This window comes from Ictalurus punctatus, chromosome 21, assembly GCF_001660625.3.
Source record: "Ictalurus punctatus breed USDA103 chromosome 21, Coco_2.0, whole genome shotgun sequence".
Taxonomy (NCBI): Eukaryota; Metazoa; Chordata; class Actinopteri; order Siluriformes; family Ictaluridae; genus Ictalurus; species Ictalurus punctatus.
In genome coordinates this window covers 14,484,409-14,501,952 of record NC_030436.2, presented here as the reverse complement: position 1 = coordinate 14,501,952, position 17,544 = coordinate 14,484,409, and the positions used below count along the sequence as shown (strand labels likewise).

The 17,544-nt window shown below is 38.5% G+C and overlaps 2 protein-coding genes across 2 annotated transcripts; one reads left to right on the top strand and one right to left on the bottom strand.

Moving 5' to 3' along the window:
- The first annotated feature begins 4,244 nt into the window (after positions 1-4,244).
- On the top strand, positions 4,245-7,849 carry LOC108255228 (uncharacterized). Its single transcript, XM_017451043.3, has 4 exons — positions 4,245-4,555; positions 5,272-5,381; positions 6,496-6,714; positions 7,373-7,849. Exons 1-4 carry the CDS (start codon positions 4,468-4,470, stop codon positions 7,397-7,399), a joined length of 444 nt encoding a protein of 147 aa, XP_017306532.1. The 5' UTR covers positions 4,245-4,467; the 3' UTR covers positions 7,400-7,849.
- A 336-nt stretch (positions 7,850-8,185) lies between these two features.
- On the bottom strand, positions 8,186-16,439 carry LOC108255230 (adenosine receptor A1). Its single transcript, XM_017451044.3, has 2 exons — positions 15,556-16,439; positions 8,186-10,624 (listed from the first exon to the last, which is right to left on the bottom strand). The coding sequence occupies exons 1-2, from the start codon at positions 15,891-15,893 to the stop codon at positions 9,958-9,960; spliced, it is 1,005 nt and encodes a 334-aa protein (XP_017306533.1). The 5' UTR covers positions 15,894-16,439; the 3' UTR covers positions 8,186-9,957.
- Between the last annotated feature and the right edge of the window lie 1,105 nt (positions 16,440-17,544).

The window sequence follows — 17,544 nt, the reverse complement described above, 5'->3', positions numbered from 1 at the left end:
ATTCAGATCACAGGATTATATCAATAATGCGCTCATTCTAGTACATTCATGTTTCTATAGTAACAACTTACACAGGGACTTGTACGGCAAATGCTCTACATAAACTAAGACTGATAATAAAACAAAAAACAAACAAATAATCAATACTGTGGAACAGCATTCTGTAAGGAGATGTTTACAGTGAGGGAAAGAAGTATTTGATCCCCTGCTGATTTTTTACGTTTGCCCACTGACAAAGAAATGATCAGTCTATAATTTTAATGGTAGGTTTATTTGAACAGTGAGAGACAGAATAACAACAAAAAAATCCAGAAAAACGCATGTCAAAAATTTTATAAATTGATTTGCATTTTCATGAGGGAAATAAGTATTTGACCCCCTCTCAATCAGAAAGATTTCTGGCTCCCAGGTGTCTTTTATACAGGTGACGAGCTGAGATTAGGAGCACACTGTTAAAGGGAGTGCTCCTAATATCAGCTCGTTACCTGTATAAAAGACACCTGTCCACAGAAGCAATCAATCAATCAGATTCCAAACTCTCCACCATGGCCAAGACCAAAGAGCTCCCCAAGGATGTCAGGGACAAGATTGTAGACCGACACAAGTCTGGAATGGGCTACAAGACCATTGCCAAGCAGCTTGGTGAGAAGGTGACAACAGTTGGTGCGATTATTCGCAAATGGAAGAAACACAAAAGAACTGTCAATCTCCCTTGGCCTGGGGCTCCATGCAAGATCTCACCTCGTGGAGTTGCAGTGATCATGAGAACAGTGAGGAATCAGCCCAGAACTACACGGGAGGATCTTGTCAATGATCTCAAGGCAGCTGGGACCATAGTCACCAAGAAAACAATTGGTAATACACTACGCCGTGAAGGACTGAAATCCTGCAGCACCCGCAAGGTCTGCTGCTCAAGAAAGCACATATACATGTCCGTCTGAAGTTTGCCAATGAACATCTGCATGGTTCAGAGGACAACTGGGTGAAAGTGTTGAGGTCAGATGAGACCAAAATGGAGCTCTTTGGCATCAACTCAACTCGCCGTGTTTGGAGGAGGATGAATGCTGCCTATGACCCCAAGAACACCATCCTCACCGGCAAACATGGAGGTGGAAACATTATGCTTTGGGGGTGTTTTTCTGCTGAGGGGACAGGACAACTTCACCACATCAAAGGGACGATGGACGGGGTTATGTACCGTCAAATCTTGGGTGAGAACCTCCTTCCCTCAGCCAGGGCATTGAAAATGGCTCGTGAATGGGTAATCCAGCATGACAATGACCCAAAACACACGGCCAAGGCAACAAAGGAGTGGCTCAAGAAGAAGCACATTAAGGTCCTGGAGTGGCCTAGCCAGTCTCCAGACCTTAATCCCATAGAAAATCTGTGGAGGGAGCTGAAGGTTCGAGTTGCCAAACGTCAGCCTCGAAACCTTAATGATTTGGAGAAGATCTGCAAAGAGGAGCGGGACAAAATCCCTCCTGAGATGTGTGCAAACCTGGTGGCCAACTACAAGAAACGTCTGACCTCTGTGATTGCCAACAAGGGTTTTTCCACCAAGTACTAAGTCATGTTTTGCAGAGGGGTCAAATACTTATTTCCCTCATTAAAATGCAAATCAATTTATAACATTTTTGACATGCGTTTTTCTGGATTTTTTTGTTGTTATTCTGTCTCTCACTGTTCAAATAAATCTACCATTAAAATTATAGACTGATCATTTCTTTGTCAGTGGGCAAACGTACAAAATCAGCAGGGGATCAAATACTTTTTTCCCTCACTGTATATAACATTAATGGAAGGAGTCTCCAATGTCAGCACTTGCTCTGTAACATGAAAAGCTGTTTTTTTGTCTTAATTTCAAGAAGGAACGGTGAGGGAATGACCGTTTATAGCTACTATAACGCAAGTAAAAATCAGAAACTTACTAGTCTCATGAACGTTCTGCAATATGAAATGTACCCATAACATCTTAAAAAGCATGACGTGTTGCTCAGTAATAAATTAACAATTGTTAGTGCTGGCAAATGGTTATAGTATAAGGAGATTGAACTTTGGGGAGTGCTGTTATTGGAAAATAATCTTCTGGGTGGGAACAGTAAACAGCACACCACCTTGTTCTTGATTCTTTTCCTATAACAGCATGCCTTCAAGAGTTTTATTCTTTACATAACGTTACCTCTCCAGAAATTTCTCTCCATCCTGACAGATGTGCACTGTCATTAGTTGTAGAAATGATTTATATTACGTATGGAAACAGATCTCGTTTGTCCTTCTCCGCTCAGAATTACACACCGTGGCTCAGCTGTTTAAGCTTGCTTTGCCCTCATTATTGATAACTTTAATATCAGTGAAACGAGCTAGATGCACATCAGGACAGGTAATGGGAAGATAGCTGCTCCGTGCTTCACAGACATATAAGGAGTACTGCATGGAAGAAGAAATGGGGGTCTCTCTGTGCGACCGCGTTCTCTCCGAGGTGCTGAGAAGCATAAATAATGCACAAGTAGAAATGGCAATGTTTGGCCAACTTAATAAAGGTTGACATGATCTTATTGGTCTGCTCTTGTGGACTACCTTCTCATGCTCTCCAGGGTGTTTATGCTTAGCCAGGAATAAAAAAAAAAAGTAATAATTGTCGAATTTGTGCTGAGATTGTTGGGTCATCGCGTTCTTCCCCCCCGAGAGTTACAATTTACTGGAAAGAAACATTTCCATCATTGTATGATATTGTGAACTGGTCTAGTCTGTGCAAGAGAAAACAAAAACAAGCTTTGTAAAGGGAACACCAGAATATCTCCCAATATCTGTGAGACATGTGAAAAAAAAAAAATCAGCAGCTCGGGAACCTGGGATTAGGACTGGGTATCGTTTTAGATCATTTCAATACTGATCCGATACCTTGAATTCAACACCCATACCAAAACAACACTTTTTCTAATACCCATGTTCTAATTGTGACAAACAAAGCACACCTCATTGTAACCATTGGTATGCAATGTTTTAATTAAATACACTTCACAATAATTCGACACACCTCTCTGCTTTAACTATAACGCACTGCCTACTACATGGCACATTGTCTGAGGCATGATCTGTCTGATGGCAGACTGTTTTTTACTTACTAGCTACTGAATTTATGATTTTTTCCCCCACCCCTGCTCTCACGCTCATATATTACACATTTTCTACTGTAAAAACCTGTAATTAAACTGAGGATCTTCCTTACCACAGAAAGGCTTAGGCACAGCACCTGAGTTTTTTTTTTTGCAGAGCAGCTTAAGTCGAATGAACACAAAAAGGCATTTGTCTTCATTAAATCTTTAACATGAATAGACTTTTGATTATAAGTACAATAAGTGTTGACAGCTTTTCTTCACAAACATAATGGTCGAAAAACAACATGGAAATTTTTTACTTCAAATAATTTAAACCCCCCCACAACCATGCCCTAAGAACCCAGACAGCACCTAAGACTTCTGAAAACCCTGCGAGTGTTTTTTGATCATTTCAACAGCAATCCATCCATCCATTCATTTTCTACACAGGGATGCAGTGAGCCTGGAGCCTATCCCAGGGGACTCGAGGCACAAGGCGGGCGGCACCCTAGACAGGGTGCCAACCCATCGCAGGGCATAATCGTGTGCACTAACAAGCTCATTCACACACTGCAGACAATTTAGAGATGCCAATCAGCCTACAATGCATGTCTTTGGACTGGGGGAGGAAACCGGAGTACCTGGAGGAAACCTCCGAAGCACGGGGGTGCAAATAAGCTCCGCGCATGCAGGGTGGAGGCGGGAATCAAACCCGAAACTCTGGAGGTGCGAGGCAAATGTTCTGTCCCATCAATCCAATACCTTGAATTCGATAACAATACCAAAGGACAGTTTTTCTGATACCTTTGCTCTAATTGTGGCAATAAACAAAGCACACATTATTGTAGCCACTGGGTCGACACACACACATCTCTAGGATAATTTAGACTTGCCGATTCACCTACTGGCGTGTTATTGGGAGGAAACTGGAAAACCTAGAGGAATCCAATGCAGACACTGAAAAAACATGCGCAAAACCTCCACACAGACAGTTTGAGCATTAGTTTGAGCATTAGGGTGTGGCGGACAGACAGTGGGATTCATTCCTGCTCCAACTGCACCATCTGTCGGTGAAATGGCGCCCATGCAGGTCAAAATCAGCATAGCAACAAGCTGGGCGGGAACTGATGACGTAAGCTACCAAGCATGACAGACAATAGCATTCCCCATAAAAAAAAACACCCCAAAAGGAACGTACTTCGCTTTATCATTTACTTTCAGATACAGAGCACGGCAACTAATTTGTCATCAGGAAGAAATCCTGTTTAACAATTTTATATACGAAATTAAAGCGTCTCTCTACTCGACGCGTTTATTCTCCCACAAGCTTGTGTAGTATTTTAGGTTTTTGTCTCTTCAGAATTTATCGATGGACCTTGTGACATTTTCTCAGCAAACCTCGGACATCCTGTGCTGCTTTTTCGGAGAGTCGTACTTGGAGACGGATAGTTGCTCAGGTAATAAGTAGCCGATATCTGAAATGTTTTTCAACGTATTTCCGGTTTTAAAATAGAGTGCATAGTGGCAAAGTAGAAAAGTGCACTCATTTCTTAGCGAAAGTGTCATCAATATACTGTCTCATTACTATATAGCAAAGTAACGCTGAATTAATAGCACTTTGTTAAGAAATAGATACTGATATTTTGCTAAGCACTTTGCTAAAATAGACACTGGCACTTGTTCGGTAATAATCCCGACTTTAATATAGACAGTCGTGGCTTCATTAAACTGAATATTCATGTAATAAATCGGTCTTGTTAAGGTGTATAATAAGTGAAGGCTTGTGACAGTAACTGAACTTCAGAAATCTAGTACAAAATGTCTCGTGTAAACACAGGCTAAACTTTCTCAGTCTTTCTTACACTGAGCATTTCTAAACCGTTCTTCGTAATCATGGCGTCGAATGATTAAAAAGCATAAACGTGACCTTTAGTCATTCATTTACTTAATGAGCAATAATGTATTTATGAGCAGAAGCTGATATATGATGGTGTAGACGTGTTGTAACTGCTAGCTAGCTAGCTAGCTCCCTGTTCCTAATACACTGTGCGTTTCCGGGAAGAACCCGCGTCAACTGATTAACGTCGCTGACGTTTTATGTTAATTTTTACTCAGTTACACAACCAAAATATTTCGTAGTTGTTTCTAACTAATATGACTTTCTCCTTACCAGAAGTAGACCCGGTCAAAATAGCCGCTCAGCTCCGACAGTTAGGAGATCACTACGATGAGACGGTTATTCAGCCGCTCATGCGTGATGTCCAGAAAGCAGCCGCTGACCAGGTGTGTGGGCATATACGCTAAACGCATTAAAATTAGCTTCATAGGATGACCACTATTTTCAAACCATGTTCTGCTTTGGCTTTAAGTTTCATGATTATTGCCTTGTAGGATACACTCACATTTCATTTTAAACTTTTTTTTTTTTTTTTTTTTTTTGCCTACAATATATATATAAAAAAGTTTCATACAAAATTGTGTAATCTTTTTAAGGTACTAGTTACTGGTTTTAGACAGATATTAGTATAATAAGCAGCTCAGGCTGTCTGAAGTAAAACATAGCTATACCATTTAGAATTGACAATTTTAAGTAATAGACTTAAAGGAAAACACCATGAAACACATTGAACGTGTTTATATTGAAATGTTTCTGATGTGTTTAGAGCTTCTGGCTATACTTTGTTTGTTGGTCTTGTATTTACACTATTCCTCTGAGAAGTTAGCAGTTGGGTGCTGCTCTGACATCACAGGGAGATTTTTTATTATTATTACAGTTATAATGATGTTTAGCCATCCTATTATGGGGGGGGGGGGGGGGGGGGGTACATCTGTTATGTTATTGGTCAAAATGACTTCCACTGTTTAAATGCAGACAAAAACAGCAAAGAACAGCTTAAAAAGGACAAGCCATAATAAAGGTTTACTGTTTTAAACTGTTCTTTGCTGTTTTTGTAGAAATAATGGTATAATATATGAAAGGGTAGAAATAAATGAATCAAGGACTGGAAGAATCAATGATAGAAAGCCAAAGTAGAAACGTTTGCTCTCTCATTTATTGATATGATGTAATTTATTGAGGATATGATATGATCTTATCCAGTCTCAGAAATGGCCAATGTGGCTGCAGGTTTTCATTCCAGCCACGCAGAAGCAACACGTGATAGTCAATTGAAAGCAACGATCAGCTGATTAAACAGGTGGAATCAGGTGTGGCTCTTGCTTGATTTGAATGAAAACTTGCAAAGCAGGCCTTTTGCAGTTAAGTTTCGATACTCCTCAAGCAAGACTACCAATATACAGTAGGTGTGTTTTGCACACCTCTATAATAAAATAGAGGGAACACACATGTAAGCTGATTTGATTGTAAATTAGCGCTTTTTTTGCCTGTCTTTTTCAGGCAGCTGTTGCATTCACTAAGAGTGTGGACTACCTGTGTAAGATGTGGGTGGCTGAGAGTCCTGAAATTGTTCCTGAGAAGCATCTCCTGAAGGCCACAATGGCACTGTCACTTTACATGAAGAGGAACTGCCCAGACTTGACAACACACATACATGATGCCGTTTTCAACATTGTTAACAATCGGCTAGGCACATGGATCAGGGAGCAGGGAGGCTGGGTAAGTTCTGAGCACCCTGATTGGTTGACCAACTTGCTCTCACCAAAGGTACAAAGGAGTTCTAACACGCAAGAGGAATTTCATACAAATTGTCAAGATGAAACCTAACTTTCAGTTACCGTGGTTACCTTGAGGTTATTCTAGTATAGTTCCATTTTTACAATGATTCATCATTCTGCTGCTTACTAATGCTTAGGGTCCTGATTATTAGGGCACACAGTTCAGCCATAAACCAGGTACCAACCCTGGTTGCTTGCTTTTCTGATCACTAATATATATCCTCTCACTAAACAACATCAAGCTACTCAAGGTTTTGCAGCACAGCCTTGCCTCTCTATAGTAAGTATAGACGTGCTTAACTATATATCTTGTAAAGTGAAAGTGTTATTTGTACAGGTTGGGACATAAGAGCAAGCTGAGTCATTTCTCAAGTACAGGCACTTCCTCAAAGCTTACAGTGTTTAAACCTGCTCGGCAGCCAATGACCTCGTTATTTTTAAAAAATAAAAAGCCCTCTCTTTTTTTATCACTGCACTGTAAGTTTGCAAATAGCATTGCATAAATGAATGCAATAAAATGTAGAAAAAAAAAAAACTTCAGTTGTCTTTAGTACCTATACAGGGCTGTAAATAATAAATGAATTTCCTTTCCTTTTCAGGAGCGGGTCTCTAGCCTACGAGAATGAGAAGAATATGAAAAGTCACTCTTTTCTCAGGAATTTTGCCTGTGAAACACAAGATAAAACAATGAAGAGACCAAGATTTCCAAAGAGCTACCACAATAAGAATGAACTACGAAAACACCTTTAAGTCATAGGTGTGTGATATTAGGTTTGAATGGGTATGCAATAATGCCATTTTTTAAAATTCAGCTATCAAACTACATGCATTAAATCAATGTCTGTTGGACTTCTTGGTATAAACTTGAATCATGGTCTAGATGACTATATTGTTTTTTTCTAGTGGCCTTTTTGAACAAAACAATTGTTTACTAGATTTTAAGAAATACTAATGTATTACTGATACTGTAATGTACTGATTGGTGCATGACCATAACCATTGTAATCTTAGGATTTTCTTAATTGTTAAATTTATGCTAGAATAAAGGAAAGAGAGGTGAAATAAGTAAAAGAAAATTGACATTTTTTGTGCTTTCTTTACATCCTCAGCTTCCTAGCTGATCATTAAGGTTATATAAACAATATAAGGTAATCAACTGCTTTGGGGTCTCTTTCTCGGATTGCTCAAGAAGATTATATACACACACACATATTAAGCTTCATCACTGGCATTTTTTAAAAATCTCTACCTGAAGGGGGCGACACTGCACTGAATAATTATTTCACATTCACCATGACCAAATGAGGTGCATACAGTACTGTGCAAAAGGGACCCTATTTTTTTTTTTTAGTACAAACTTTGTCATAGATTTCTTATTTTATGACTTCTACATTATTGAGTCAGTAGAAAAACATTTTAGATTTCCAAACATTAGTTTTCCAGCACAAAACTAAATGTTACAGAAAAATGTTTGTATGTCAGTAAAGAAAACAGCATATTAAGTGGTAAGAGACACTTTTCAGACAAAAAATACAATGAAGGCTGCTGGGTTTTGCTGCAAAAAATAAGAAGTGAGTGCAACATTCAAAGTCTTCTGAAGAACCGTTGCTGCTTCTGCAAAATGCTCAATACAACTTACAGCTCATTTCCTTATAAAACTGCGCAAAATTCTACCTGAGACTACTTTCTTTCTCTTTTTTTTTTTTTAAAGCAAAGGGTCGTCACACCAAACATTGCCTTTGTTGTATTTATTACTGTTTACTGCTCTTTACAGTATTTTAAAAAAAAAATCATCTTCCCTCTACAGCTTCTTTGTATGTGCCTAAAACTTTTGCATAGTACTGTATGTTCCAGGTAATGTTTTGTTTCTAGAGAGAATGACTATCATATTTAGTACTGGTACAGAGATAATCAAATTCTCAATGATAAGAGAGAAATTTACTCACGTAACAATTTACAGAAGTGTAGTAGTGCCATGTGTAGCAATTTAGCATCTATTTGGAAATTCTAGCTGGTTAGAGCTCGCATGAATATACTGCTGGGTGTCATAGGTGGTTTATCTGCACACACACAGCTTGGAGGGCTTCACAGAAAATCAGAATTTAAATAGAAGAAATGATTTTATACACTTGCAGAGTTGAGGACCTGTCAGAACTCAACCTGACCTTATCCTATATAGAATGCAAAACCAAAACTCTTGCACACCAAGGAAAGCAACACTACATGAACTTGTATTCAGTAGTTTGTACAAGTGGTTGTCACGTTCCCTTTTCTGATGAGCTCTCTTAAAATGGATGTGGTTTTATCAGCAGTGCTGACCACAAATATCGCGTGCTATCATAGGCAAGTTCTACAGAAGTGTGTCACAGTTATTACTAAAAACACTATCAGGACTTTTATTAGTATGTTTCAAACTGGAAAAAGTCATGATTTTGTTTTGTCTTTTATTGAACACTTATTTTATGTTCTTCTGCTCAAAGCATTGTAGATATCAAACATTCTGCAGATAGTCTATGCTTAAGCACATTATGAGCTTAAGCATGCCTTAAGGAGATATTAGTGCTTTTAGAAGTTCACATTAATCTTCTGTAGGTTACTTCAGACACAGCTGTAACACAAGCGAGAGGAGTTAAATTGGTAAAAACAATTAAATCAAAATGGTAAAACATTACTTATTCTTGATAGCAAAGGAGTTATGATTTGACTCGTATTTTATCCATTTAAATTTGCCCTTCCTCAAGGAAACAATCAATCATACATGTACATTCTTCCCCTTCATTATTAATGGTGCAGTGCCGTTCATTTCAAAGAGGATTAAATATAGGGCCATTGCCTGGTCTGAACAAGGCTTGAGGTGGCTATAAGCACTTTAAAGTTGATGCTATAAAGCTTGTAAATCTCATTTAAAAACAGGAAATCAAACACAATCCACAGGTGCCAGTACTATACAGCATATAGCTTTTCCACTAACACAAGCAGCAGTCATATTTAATGGACCCACTGACTATGTATGTGAATATTTCCGTCACACTTTCAGGCAGAATGCTGCTTCATTTGAATGTCCTCATAAGAGGAAATATAAGTCAAGACATCACAGGATCACAGGACCTGGATGTTAAATGTGAATACAGTCATTTCACAAAAATAATCAACATGGCCAGCTACGTTCAATGTTCTAGCTTAGTCAAATGTCATTATTTCGTCGCATCTTCTTCTCCAGACACTCCCTTCGTCGGGTGGCTCTACTGGCCAAATGGTTCACTTTCTTACAGCAGACATACTGCTCCCAGATCTTGACGAAAGCAGTGCGGAATTTCTTGATGCGGAAGGCGTATACGACCGGGTTGACGGCCGAGTTGCCATGACTAAGCAAGATAGCCACATAGATAAGTATCTCAGTTTTACCACTGGGGCAAAACAGAGTGATGCAGTTCAGGATGTGCAGCGGTAACCAGCTAATGGCAAAAAGAAAAAGCACCAGAGCAAGAGATTTGGCCAGTTTGAGCTCTTTTCCATAATACCGGCTGGGATCAGCTTGGCTGCCCGCCTTACTAAGCCTCTTATTGAGCTGCTTATGAATCATGTAGAAAATCTCCAAGTATATCACAAGCATGAGGACGAGCGGGGGCAGCACCCAGCCAAAAAAGTTGAAGTAGACCATATACTCCATGCTGATGACATTCTCGAATGTGCAGGTGACAGTGGGGTTGGGTCCCTGAGAGTTGTTGGTTTGGTTGAGTTTCTCCAGGTTGTTCCAGCCAAACATGGGAGTTAAGCCCACAATCAGGGCCACCAGCCAGCACGCGAACACCGCTGTCCCAGCTCGTTTTGGTGTCACTACTCGCTTGTAGCTAAAGAACGGGATAGAGAATGAAAAAAATCAGATAAAATATTTTAATTCATGAATGCTACATTTTGTATTATAACTTGAGTGTTTTGCAAAAAAAAATAAAAATAAATAAATAAATAAAATAAATTTAAAAAAAAACCAAGAGAAAATGTTTAATTTAAGAAAATATAAGTGTCACAACAGAAAAGCATTTACTGGAAGATTGCGAATGCGTATGCCACAGCCAATCTGTGAACAGGAGCCAAGGGAAAAAATTAGTCATGCTGTCTAGATGGGAAGGATAGCATACACTCTCCTGTCAAATCACATTGTCACTAGCTAATTGTGGACATCTGTGAGCTCATGTATGTGGAAAAGGGCAAGATAACGCCTTCTTCCGAGTGTATTATGCTGCCCTGTTACAAAACATGAGTACTGTAGCAGTTAAAAAACTGCAACTGGCAGGCTTCATGTTTCTGGCAGGAAGAATGTGGTAGTCTTCACCATCCCCAGTTGGTAGCTGTAACATGATTTGGTAGTTGTCATATGACAGGGGAGAGCTAACTAGTGGGTAGAAATTTTCAGGTGACCAAATTGGAGGGCAGACAGGGGAAAATCCCAGAAAACACCATGTATTTTATGTCTGGAACAATTCCAGTCATGCCTAAGAGCCATTGTCACAAGCAGTAAGGAGTGAGTTTCCCAAAAGCATCACAAAACAACAACAATTAATTCAATTTTATGATGCTTTTGGGGAAACCAGGGCCGATATGTATAAATGATCTGAGAATTACTCCCACAAACATAAGTCTAGAATTCTTACTTTAAATCTGGAAGTAAAATGTGTTTTAAAAATTCTCTGAGCAACTCAAGGCGAGGAGTAGAAGTTAATCCTAGATGTAAAGCATGCAGTTGAACATTTGCATAGTCAGTTAACCACACTTCATTACCTGCGTTGAGAATTTAAGACAAATAAATCGTAAGTGCGAATGTGGGTGCATGGTGCCCTTTGATCTATCCTGGGTGTATTCCCACATCACACCACCTTCCTAGAATAGGCTCCGGATCTATAATGACCCTGACGAGGGTAAAATGCTAGATTTGATACTTTATTGTAGAGGTAATGTTTTTTTGGTCAAAATTTTCAGAACTAAAGATATGAAGGTTGGCAGGTCTGTATTTACCAAGACTTCAAACTACAAAACAAAGTGACATTTCCCAGAACTGCAAACCTCTGTGGGTTTCACTTTATTTTATATTGCGATAAACTGACTCTATGCAATCCTGCGAAAAAGGGCATGTTCAGACACCTCTAAGTTTAGTCTAAGGCAGAAACGTTCTGTTCATGATTGCCATTTGTACATAACAGCTATATGTCAACAATATTTAGGAGTTGATCATAACTGGAAATAAGTAATACGAAAAGGTGAGAAACTGTGCGTCTACACACTGACTATATACAGTTGTGCCCAAAAGTTTGCATACACCTTGCAGAATCTGCTAAATCTTAATACTGTTAACAAAATGAGGGATCATAAAAATCCCATTTAGTTTTTTTTATTTAGTACTGTCCTGAATAAGCTATTTCACATAACAGATGTTTACATATAGTCCACAAGACAAGATAAAAGCTGAGTTTATAAAAATTACCCAGTTCAAAATTTTACATACCCTTGATTCTTAATACTGTGTGTTGTTACCTGGATGATTCACGACTGTTTTTTTTTTTTGTTTTGTGATAGTTGTTCATGAGTCCGTTGTTTGTACTGAGCAGTTAAACTGCCTACTGTTCTTCAGAACAATCCTATAGTTCCTGCAGATTCTTGCTTTTCCAGCATCTTCTGCATATTTGACCCCATTCTTTTATTTACACACACACACACACACACACACACATATATGTATATATGTATATATGTATATATATATATATATATATATATATGTATATATATGTATACATACATATATACATATATACACACACACACACACATATATATGTATGTGTATATATATATATATATATATATATATATATATATATATATATATATATATATATATATATATATATATATATATGTGTGTGTGTGTGTGTGTGTGTGTGTGTGTGTGTGCTCTTCAGGAGATGAAATGCATGCTCAATTGTCTAAAACCTTCCACTTTTTCACTCTGATGAAGTCCTTTGTTGACTGAGTTTGCAGTGAGTTTTGGATCACTGTCTTGCTGCATGATAATTTGAGTGCACTTCTCTGTAAATCGGCAGATAAAATGTTCCTGTAAAATTCTGAATTCATTCTGCTGCAACCATCATGAGTTACATCATCAATACAGATTAGTGAGCCTGTTCCAGAAGCAGCCATGCAAGCCCAAGCCATGATGTTACCTCCACCATGTTTCACAGATGAGCTTGTATGTTTTGGATCATGACCAGATACTTTCTTTCTCCACACTTTGGCCTTTCCATCACTTTAGTAAAGGTTAATCTTGTTTCCAGAACTTTTGTACCTCATGTCTGTATTTCTCTGCGAATTCAAATCTGGCTTTCTGATTCTTACTGTTGAGTGGTTTGTATATTGTGGTATGGCCTATATTTTTCTGCTCTCGAAATCTTCGAACTGTGGATTATGATACCTTCACCCCTGCCCTGTGGAGGTTGTTGATGATGACACTGACTGTTCTTTTGGGGTTCTTCTTCATCAGCTGTTGTTTTCTTTGGTCAACCCATTCGGTGTCTGTTGTTCAGTACAGTGGTTTCTTTCTTTTTCAGGACATTCCAAATTGTTGAATTGGCTATGCCCAATGTTTGTGCAATGTCTCTGATTGAGTTTCCCACTTTTCTCAGCTTCAAAATGACTTGCTTTTCTCCCATATACAACTCTCTGATCTTCATGTTAGCTTATCCTTTTTAACAAAAACTCCAGTCTTCACAGGTGAAACTGGAGGCTAAAACCAAGAGTAGATGTTCAGAGCTATTTATTGTTTAAACAATCAATCTAACAGGACATACCTGGGTAACAAGTAACACCCGTCAGTCGCATGTTCCAATATTTTTGCTTGCCTACATATTGGGTGATCTGATACAAAATGTGCTATGTTCTATGTTATTTCACACATCTACATAGAATTACCAGGAAATAAAAATGTAAATTAAACTCTATTTTCATATTCATCTTTGATCCCAAACCCAAATATCTTCAGTTTGTCAGTGAGCAAAAACAAATTAATTGGCCTTGCCGTTCCAAATTCAAATCCCAAAGATAAATCAAAAGAACCGTAAATGGGAAAAAAATTAAATGGACAAACACGCTGGACATGGAAGCTATACTCTTGCGTGAACAGCTGATTACTCTCAGAAGGACATTGAACATGGGTCAGTATCAAGCAACTGATTTCGCTCATGGTTTCTTTATATAGTGAATCAGACCAAAGAGGAACAGGAAACCGATTACAAAAATGATGATTGCTTAGATTTGTTTGAAAAAAGTCTCACCCTTTGATGAGGGTGCTATTAGTTGGCCAGTTTTATCCTACCACTCTGCCTTAAAATACAATTTAGCAACTCTGTTATTGTGGATTCAAGATGGAAAATTTATATGATCTGGGTTAATGCTCAGGAAAGAGCATGCTAGAAAACTCCACTGCAACAGCATATACACTATCAAAGTCTTGGCCGAGTTACAGGGATAATAACTGATGTTATATATCTCACTCTGCTAGAAAATTAAAGTTCAAAATCTCCATGATTTACATTTTTACACTAGCAAAGAGCCAATGATTCAATGATGTGCCAAAAGACAACAGAGTACAATAAAAGCTTTTTCTGTCTCAGAATTTATACGATATAAATTATGTAGACACCGGCCAGAAATAACTTATGAAATATTAAAAACCTAGATAACCTTCTCAACTTGAATGATGTGTTTAGTAAACAAACTTTAGGTATTATTGGGCATGTTTTTAGCATTATAAAGCCAACCACAAGCTGAAGCAAAATCCCATAGTCATTCATGTGTTGCTCTACAATATTAACAAAAACAATATTGTAATTTTTCCACATATTTTGATGACACGCATTGTTATATTAAACTTTGGGAGATAGGGAAGATTGTTGGGCTCAGTTTGAGGGTAGTTTTACAAAATAACTGAAATAAATTATGCCATTTGTAAAATCCCTGTTTTCCACCAAATATTTGATTGTTATTCTGTGATATTGTTTAATAATAATTAATAAATAATAATATAATAATAATAATAATAATAATAATAATAATAATAATAATAATAATAATAATAATCTTCATTTTAAAAATCTGCATTGTGATTTTTTTTAACAGTTAAAGGTGTCCCTGGCTGCAAAACGTTTGAGAACCCATTCTCTAAAGATTTTTTATTCTCGGATCTGAAGGCTATATAAGGAGTTCATCAACATTTGTACCCCACTTGAAGTGGTCAATATTTGTCCACTTGTTAAAGGGCTTATTTATCAGTAGTCTATTGTAATATATATGTGTTTTGTTTTGTTTTTTTTGTTTTTTGTTTTTTTTTTAAAGCAGTGGAGCTCAGTGGTTAAGGCACCGGACTACTGATCAGATGGCCATGAGTTCAAATCCCAGCACTGCTAAGTTGCCCCTGCTGGGCCCCTGCGCAAGGCCCTTAACCCTCAACTGCTTGGTTGTATAACCGAGGATTCACAAAGGATACATTGGTCAGCCCTGGACGCATGTCACAGTCAGTGTCAAGCAATTTAAGCATGCAGTACACTTAGAGGTCAATGCAGATGTTGTTTCATACATTTGGAAAGTTGGACTGTTATTAAAATGTGATGAAGTATGGCTAACAGGAGAAAAACAATGGAAGAATATGTGACACGTGCGTTTTTGGACGCAGCCTCCATATCCATGATCTATGGCATTGTCATGTACAGCAGCCTGGTGTGCGGGACATTACCTGAGCGGGATCTTGACCCTCAGATAGCGGTCAATGGCGATGGCGAGGAGAGCCAGGATGGAGCTCTGAGTGAGGACGAGCATAATACAGGCGACCATCAGACAGCTGTAAAAGTGCGTCTTCAGTCCGGTGCTAATCGTTATGGCCAAGGGAATGACAAAAGCCCCGACCGCGATGTCTGCCAAAGCTAAGCTGACAACGAAGTAAAAAGTGGTGTCCCGCAACGAGCGGTTTATCTTCACCGCCCAAACCACCATCACATTTCCTAAGACGGAAGCGAGAGCGATCACTACTTCCATCCCAATGTAAGGTGCAGGAGGAGAATGTTTATCCGTCATCGTCGCCGAGTAAGTTGGAAAATACTAAATAAATATACAAATGGCTCGACCTTCAAAAGTTGTCCTGATCAAAACATATCGGATTCCGAGAACGCACAGCTCGGCGCTTTACTTCTTCATAGCGGGGTGAGAGGATACAAAATAATGGCACCCCAAAGCCCGTGGAGCACTGTGTCCAAAATGCGTGTGCGTAACCATGGCAGTGTGTGCTGACGAGTCCCGCAGCTGACTCACACCGAGTGCTTTCAGGATGTCCGCAGATATATATCCATCATTCCCACAATAATATTGCTCATATTGGAATCCGGTCAAAAACAAACGAGAACAAACAAACAAAAAACCCGACAAGCTTTCCCCGCGTTATTTCCTCACAAGATACACAACTGCATCCACCCCTTGCTGTAATCCAAATAAAGCAAACTAAAGAATGCAACTCGGAAAGAGTACGATCTGAATATCCAGAGAATTTGAATCAGATTCAGTTCAGATTCGAGTTATGTTCTAAAGCGCCGCGTTCGTTTCGGTCGCGCAAGTCACGTGATCGTTTCCGCTTTTCAGATCCAATCAAATCTCAAGGTGCATGGGCTCCTTCTATCCCATACAGGCGCGCGAGCAAAATACCTAGTATTTCTTGTATTAGATAGGCTAATGGGAGGATAGTAGCCTACATAGTTAGATAAGCTCTGTTTGTCAGAAAAAAGGGTACTAAACGGAACCTTATTTTGTTGCTGGGGTGGTTCACTTGAAGTACCTTCCCAGACATGGTACATATATACCATATATACACACACACCTATAAAGCTTTCCTCTTAAAACTAATTACATGTGGACATGCATGTAGGGCTGCACAATATTAACATAATGTTTGGGTTTTTGTTGGATTGTTGGACTCAATTTGGAGGGAATTTAACAAAAGAACAAAAATTATTCCCCTTGTAAAATCTCACTTTTCCACCATATTATCCTTGGGCGTACCTTATATACCTTGGGCGACATATCCTTGGGCGACATATCCTTGGGCGTACCTTGTTTAGGAAGCTAAGAATGCTTAATTAGCAATGATCCCTTAAAAAACCCTGAAGAATCCCTTTTTCAAAGAGTGTACAGAAATGCTGTTCAGTGTAGTAGCAGAAAATTTTCTACAACCAAATCTGTGGGAAGGAGCTCATAAAAATGAGTAAATACTTTTGCTTCCCGCATCAAAAAATACAGGAAATCCTTTATGATTACATCGGCATTTCTTAGGTACAACAACTATACGACCCATATTTATACAAGGTCAAACACTTATTTAAATAAGACTAACCTTGCAGTCTGGCCAGCTAAGTTTAGTGAGATACACAGCCTTTAAAATGTAAGTATGTAATCAGCAGTACAGGATCTCTGTCAGGATGTTTTAGACTGATGAAAAGACATACCTGCTTTATTGAAAGACATAGTGATTTCGATATTTGGACTCTTGTGCAAATGCATCCTAAAACAGGAGCTATGACATCATTATACTGTATGTTCTATTCATCATATCACTGTTAACAGAAACACAAGGGTTTAACTCAGATACTGGAAATGGGTTTCCTTGAGCTAAATTTAACAGTATAAACAAACAAACATACTGGAATTCAAATGGTAGTCAAATAGAAACTACTCTCTG

Excerpts from the sequence above, each read along its gene's own strand:
- LOC108255228 (XM_017451043.3), top strand. The coding sequence starts at position 4,468 with ATGGACCTTGTGACATTTTCTCAGCAAACCTCGGACATCCTGTGCTGC. Across the intron at positions 4,556-5,271 it reads GGAGACGGATAGTTGCTCAG|AAGTAGACCCGGTCAAAATA; the intron begins GTAATAAGTAGC and ends TCTCCTTACCAG. Across the intron at positions 5,382-6,495 it reads AGAAAGCAGCCGCTGACCAG|GCAGCTGTTGCATTCACTAA; the intron begins GTGTGTGGGCAT and ends TGTCTTTTTCAG.
- LOC108255230 (XM_017451044.3), bottom strand. The coding sequence starts at position 15,893 with ATGACGGATAAACATTCTCCTCCTGCACCTTACATTGGGATGGAAGTA. Across the intron at positions 10,625-15,555 it reads AGGGTCAAGATCCCGCTCAG|CTACAAGCGAGTAGTGACAC; the intron begins GTAATGTCCCGC and ends CCCGTTCTTTAG.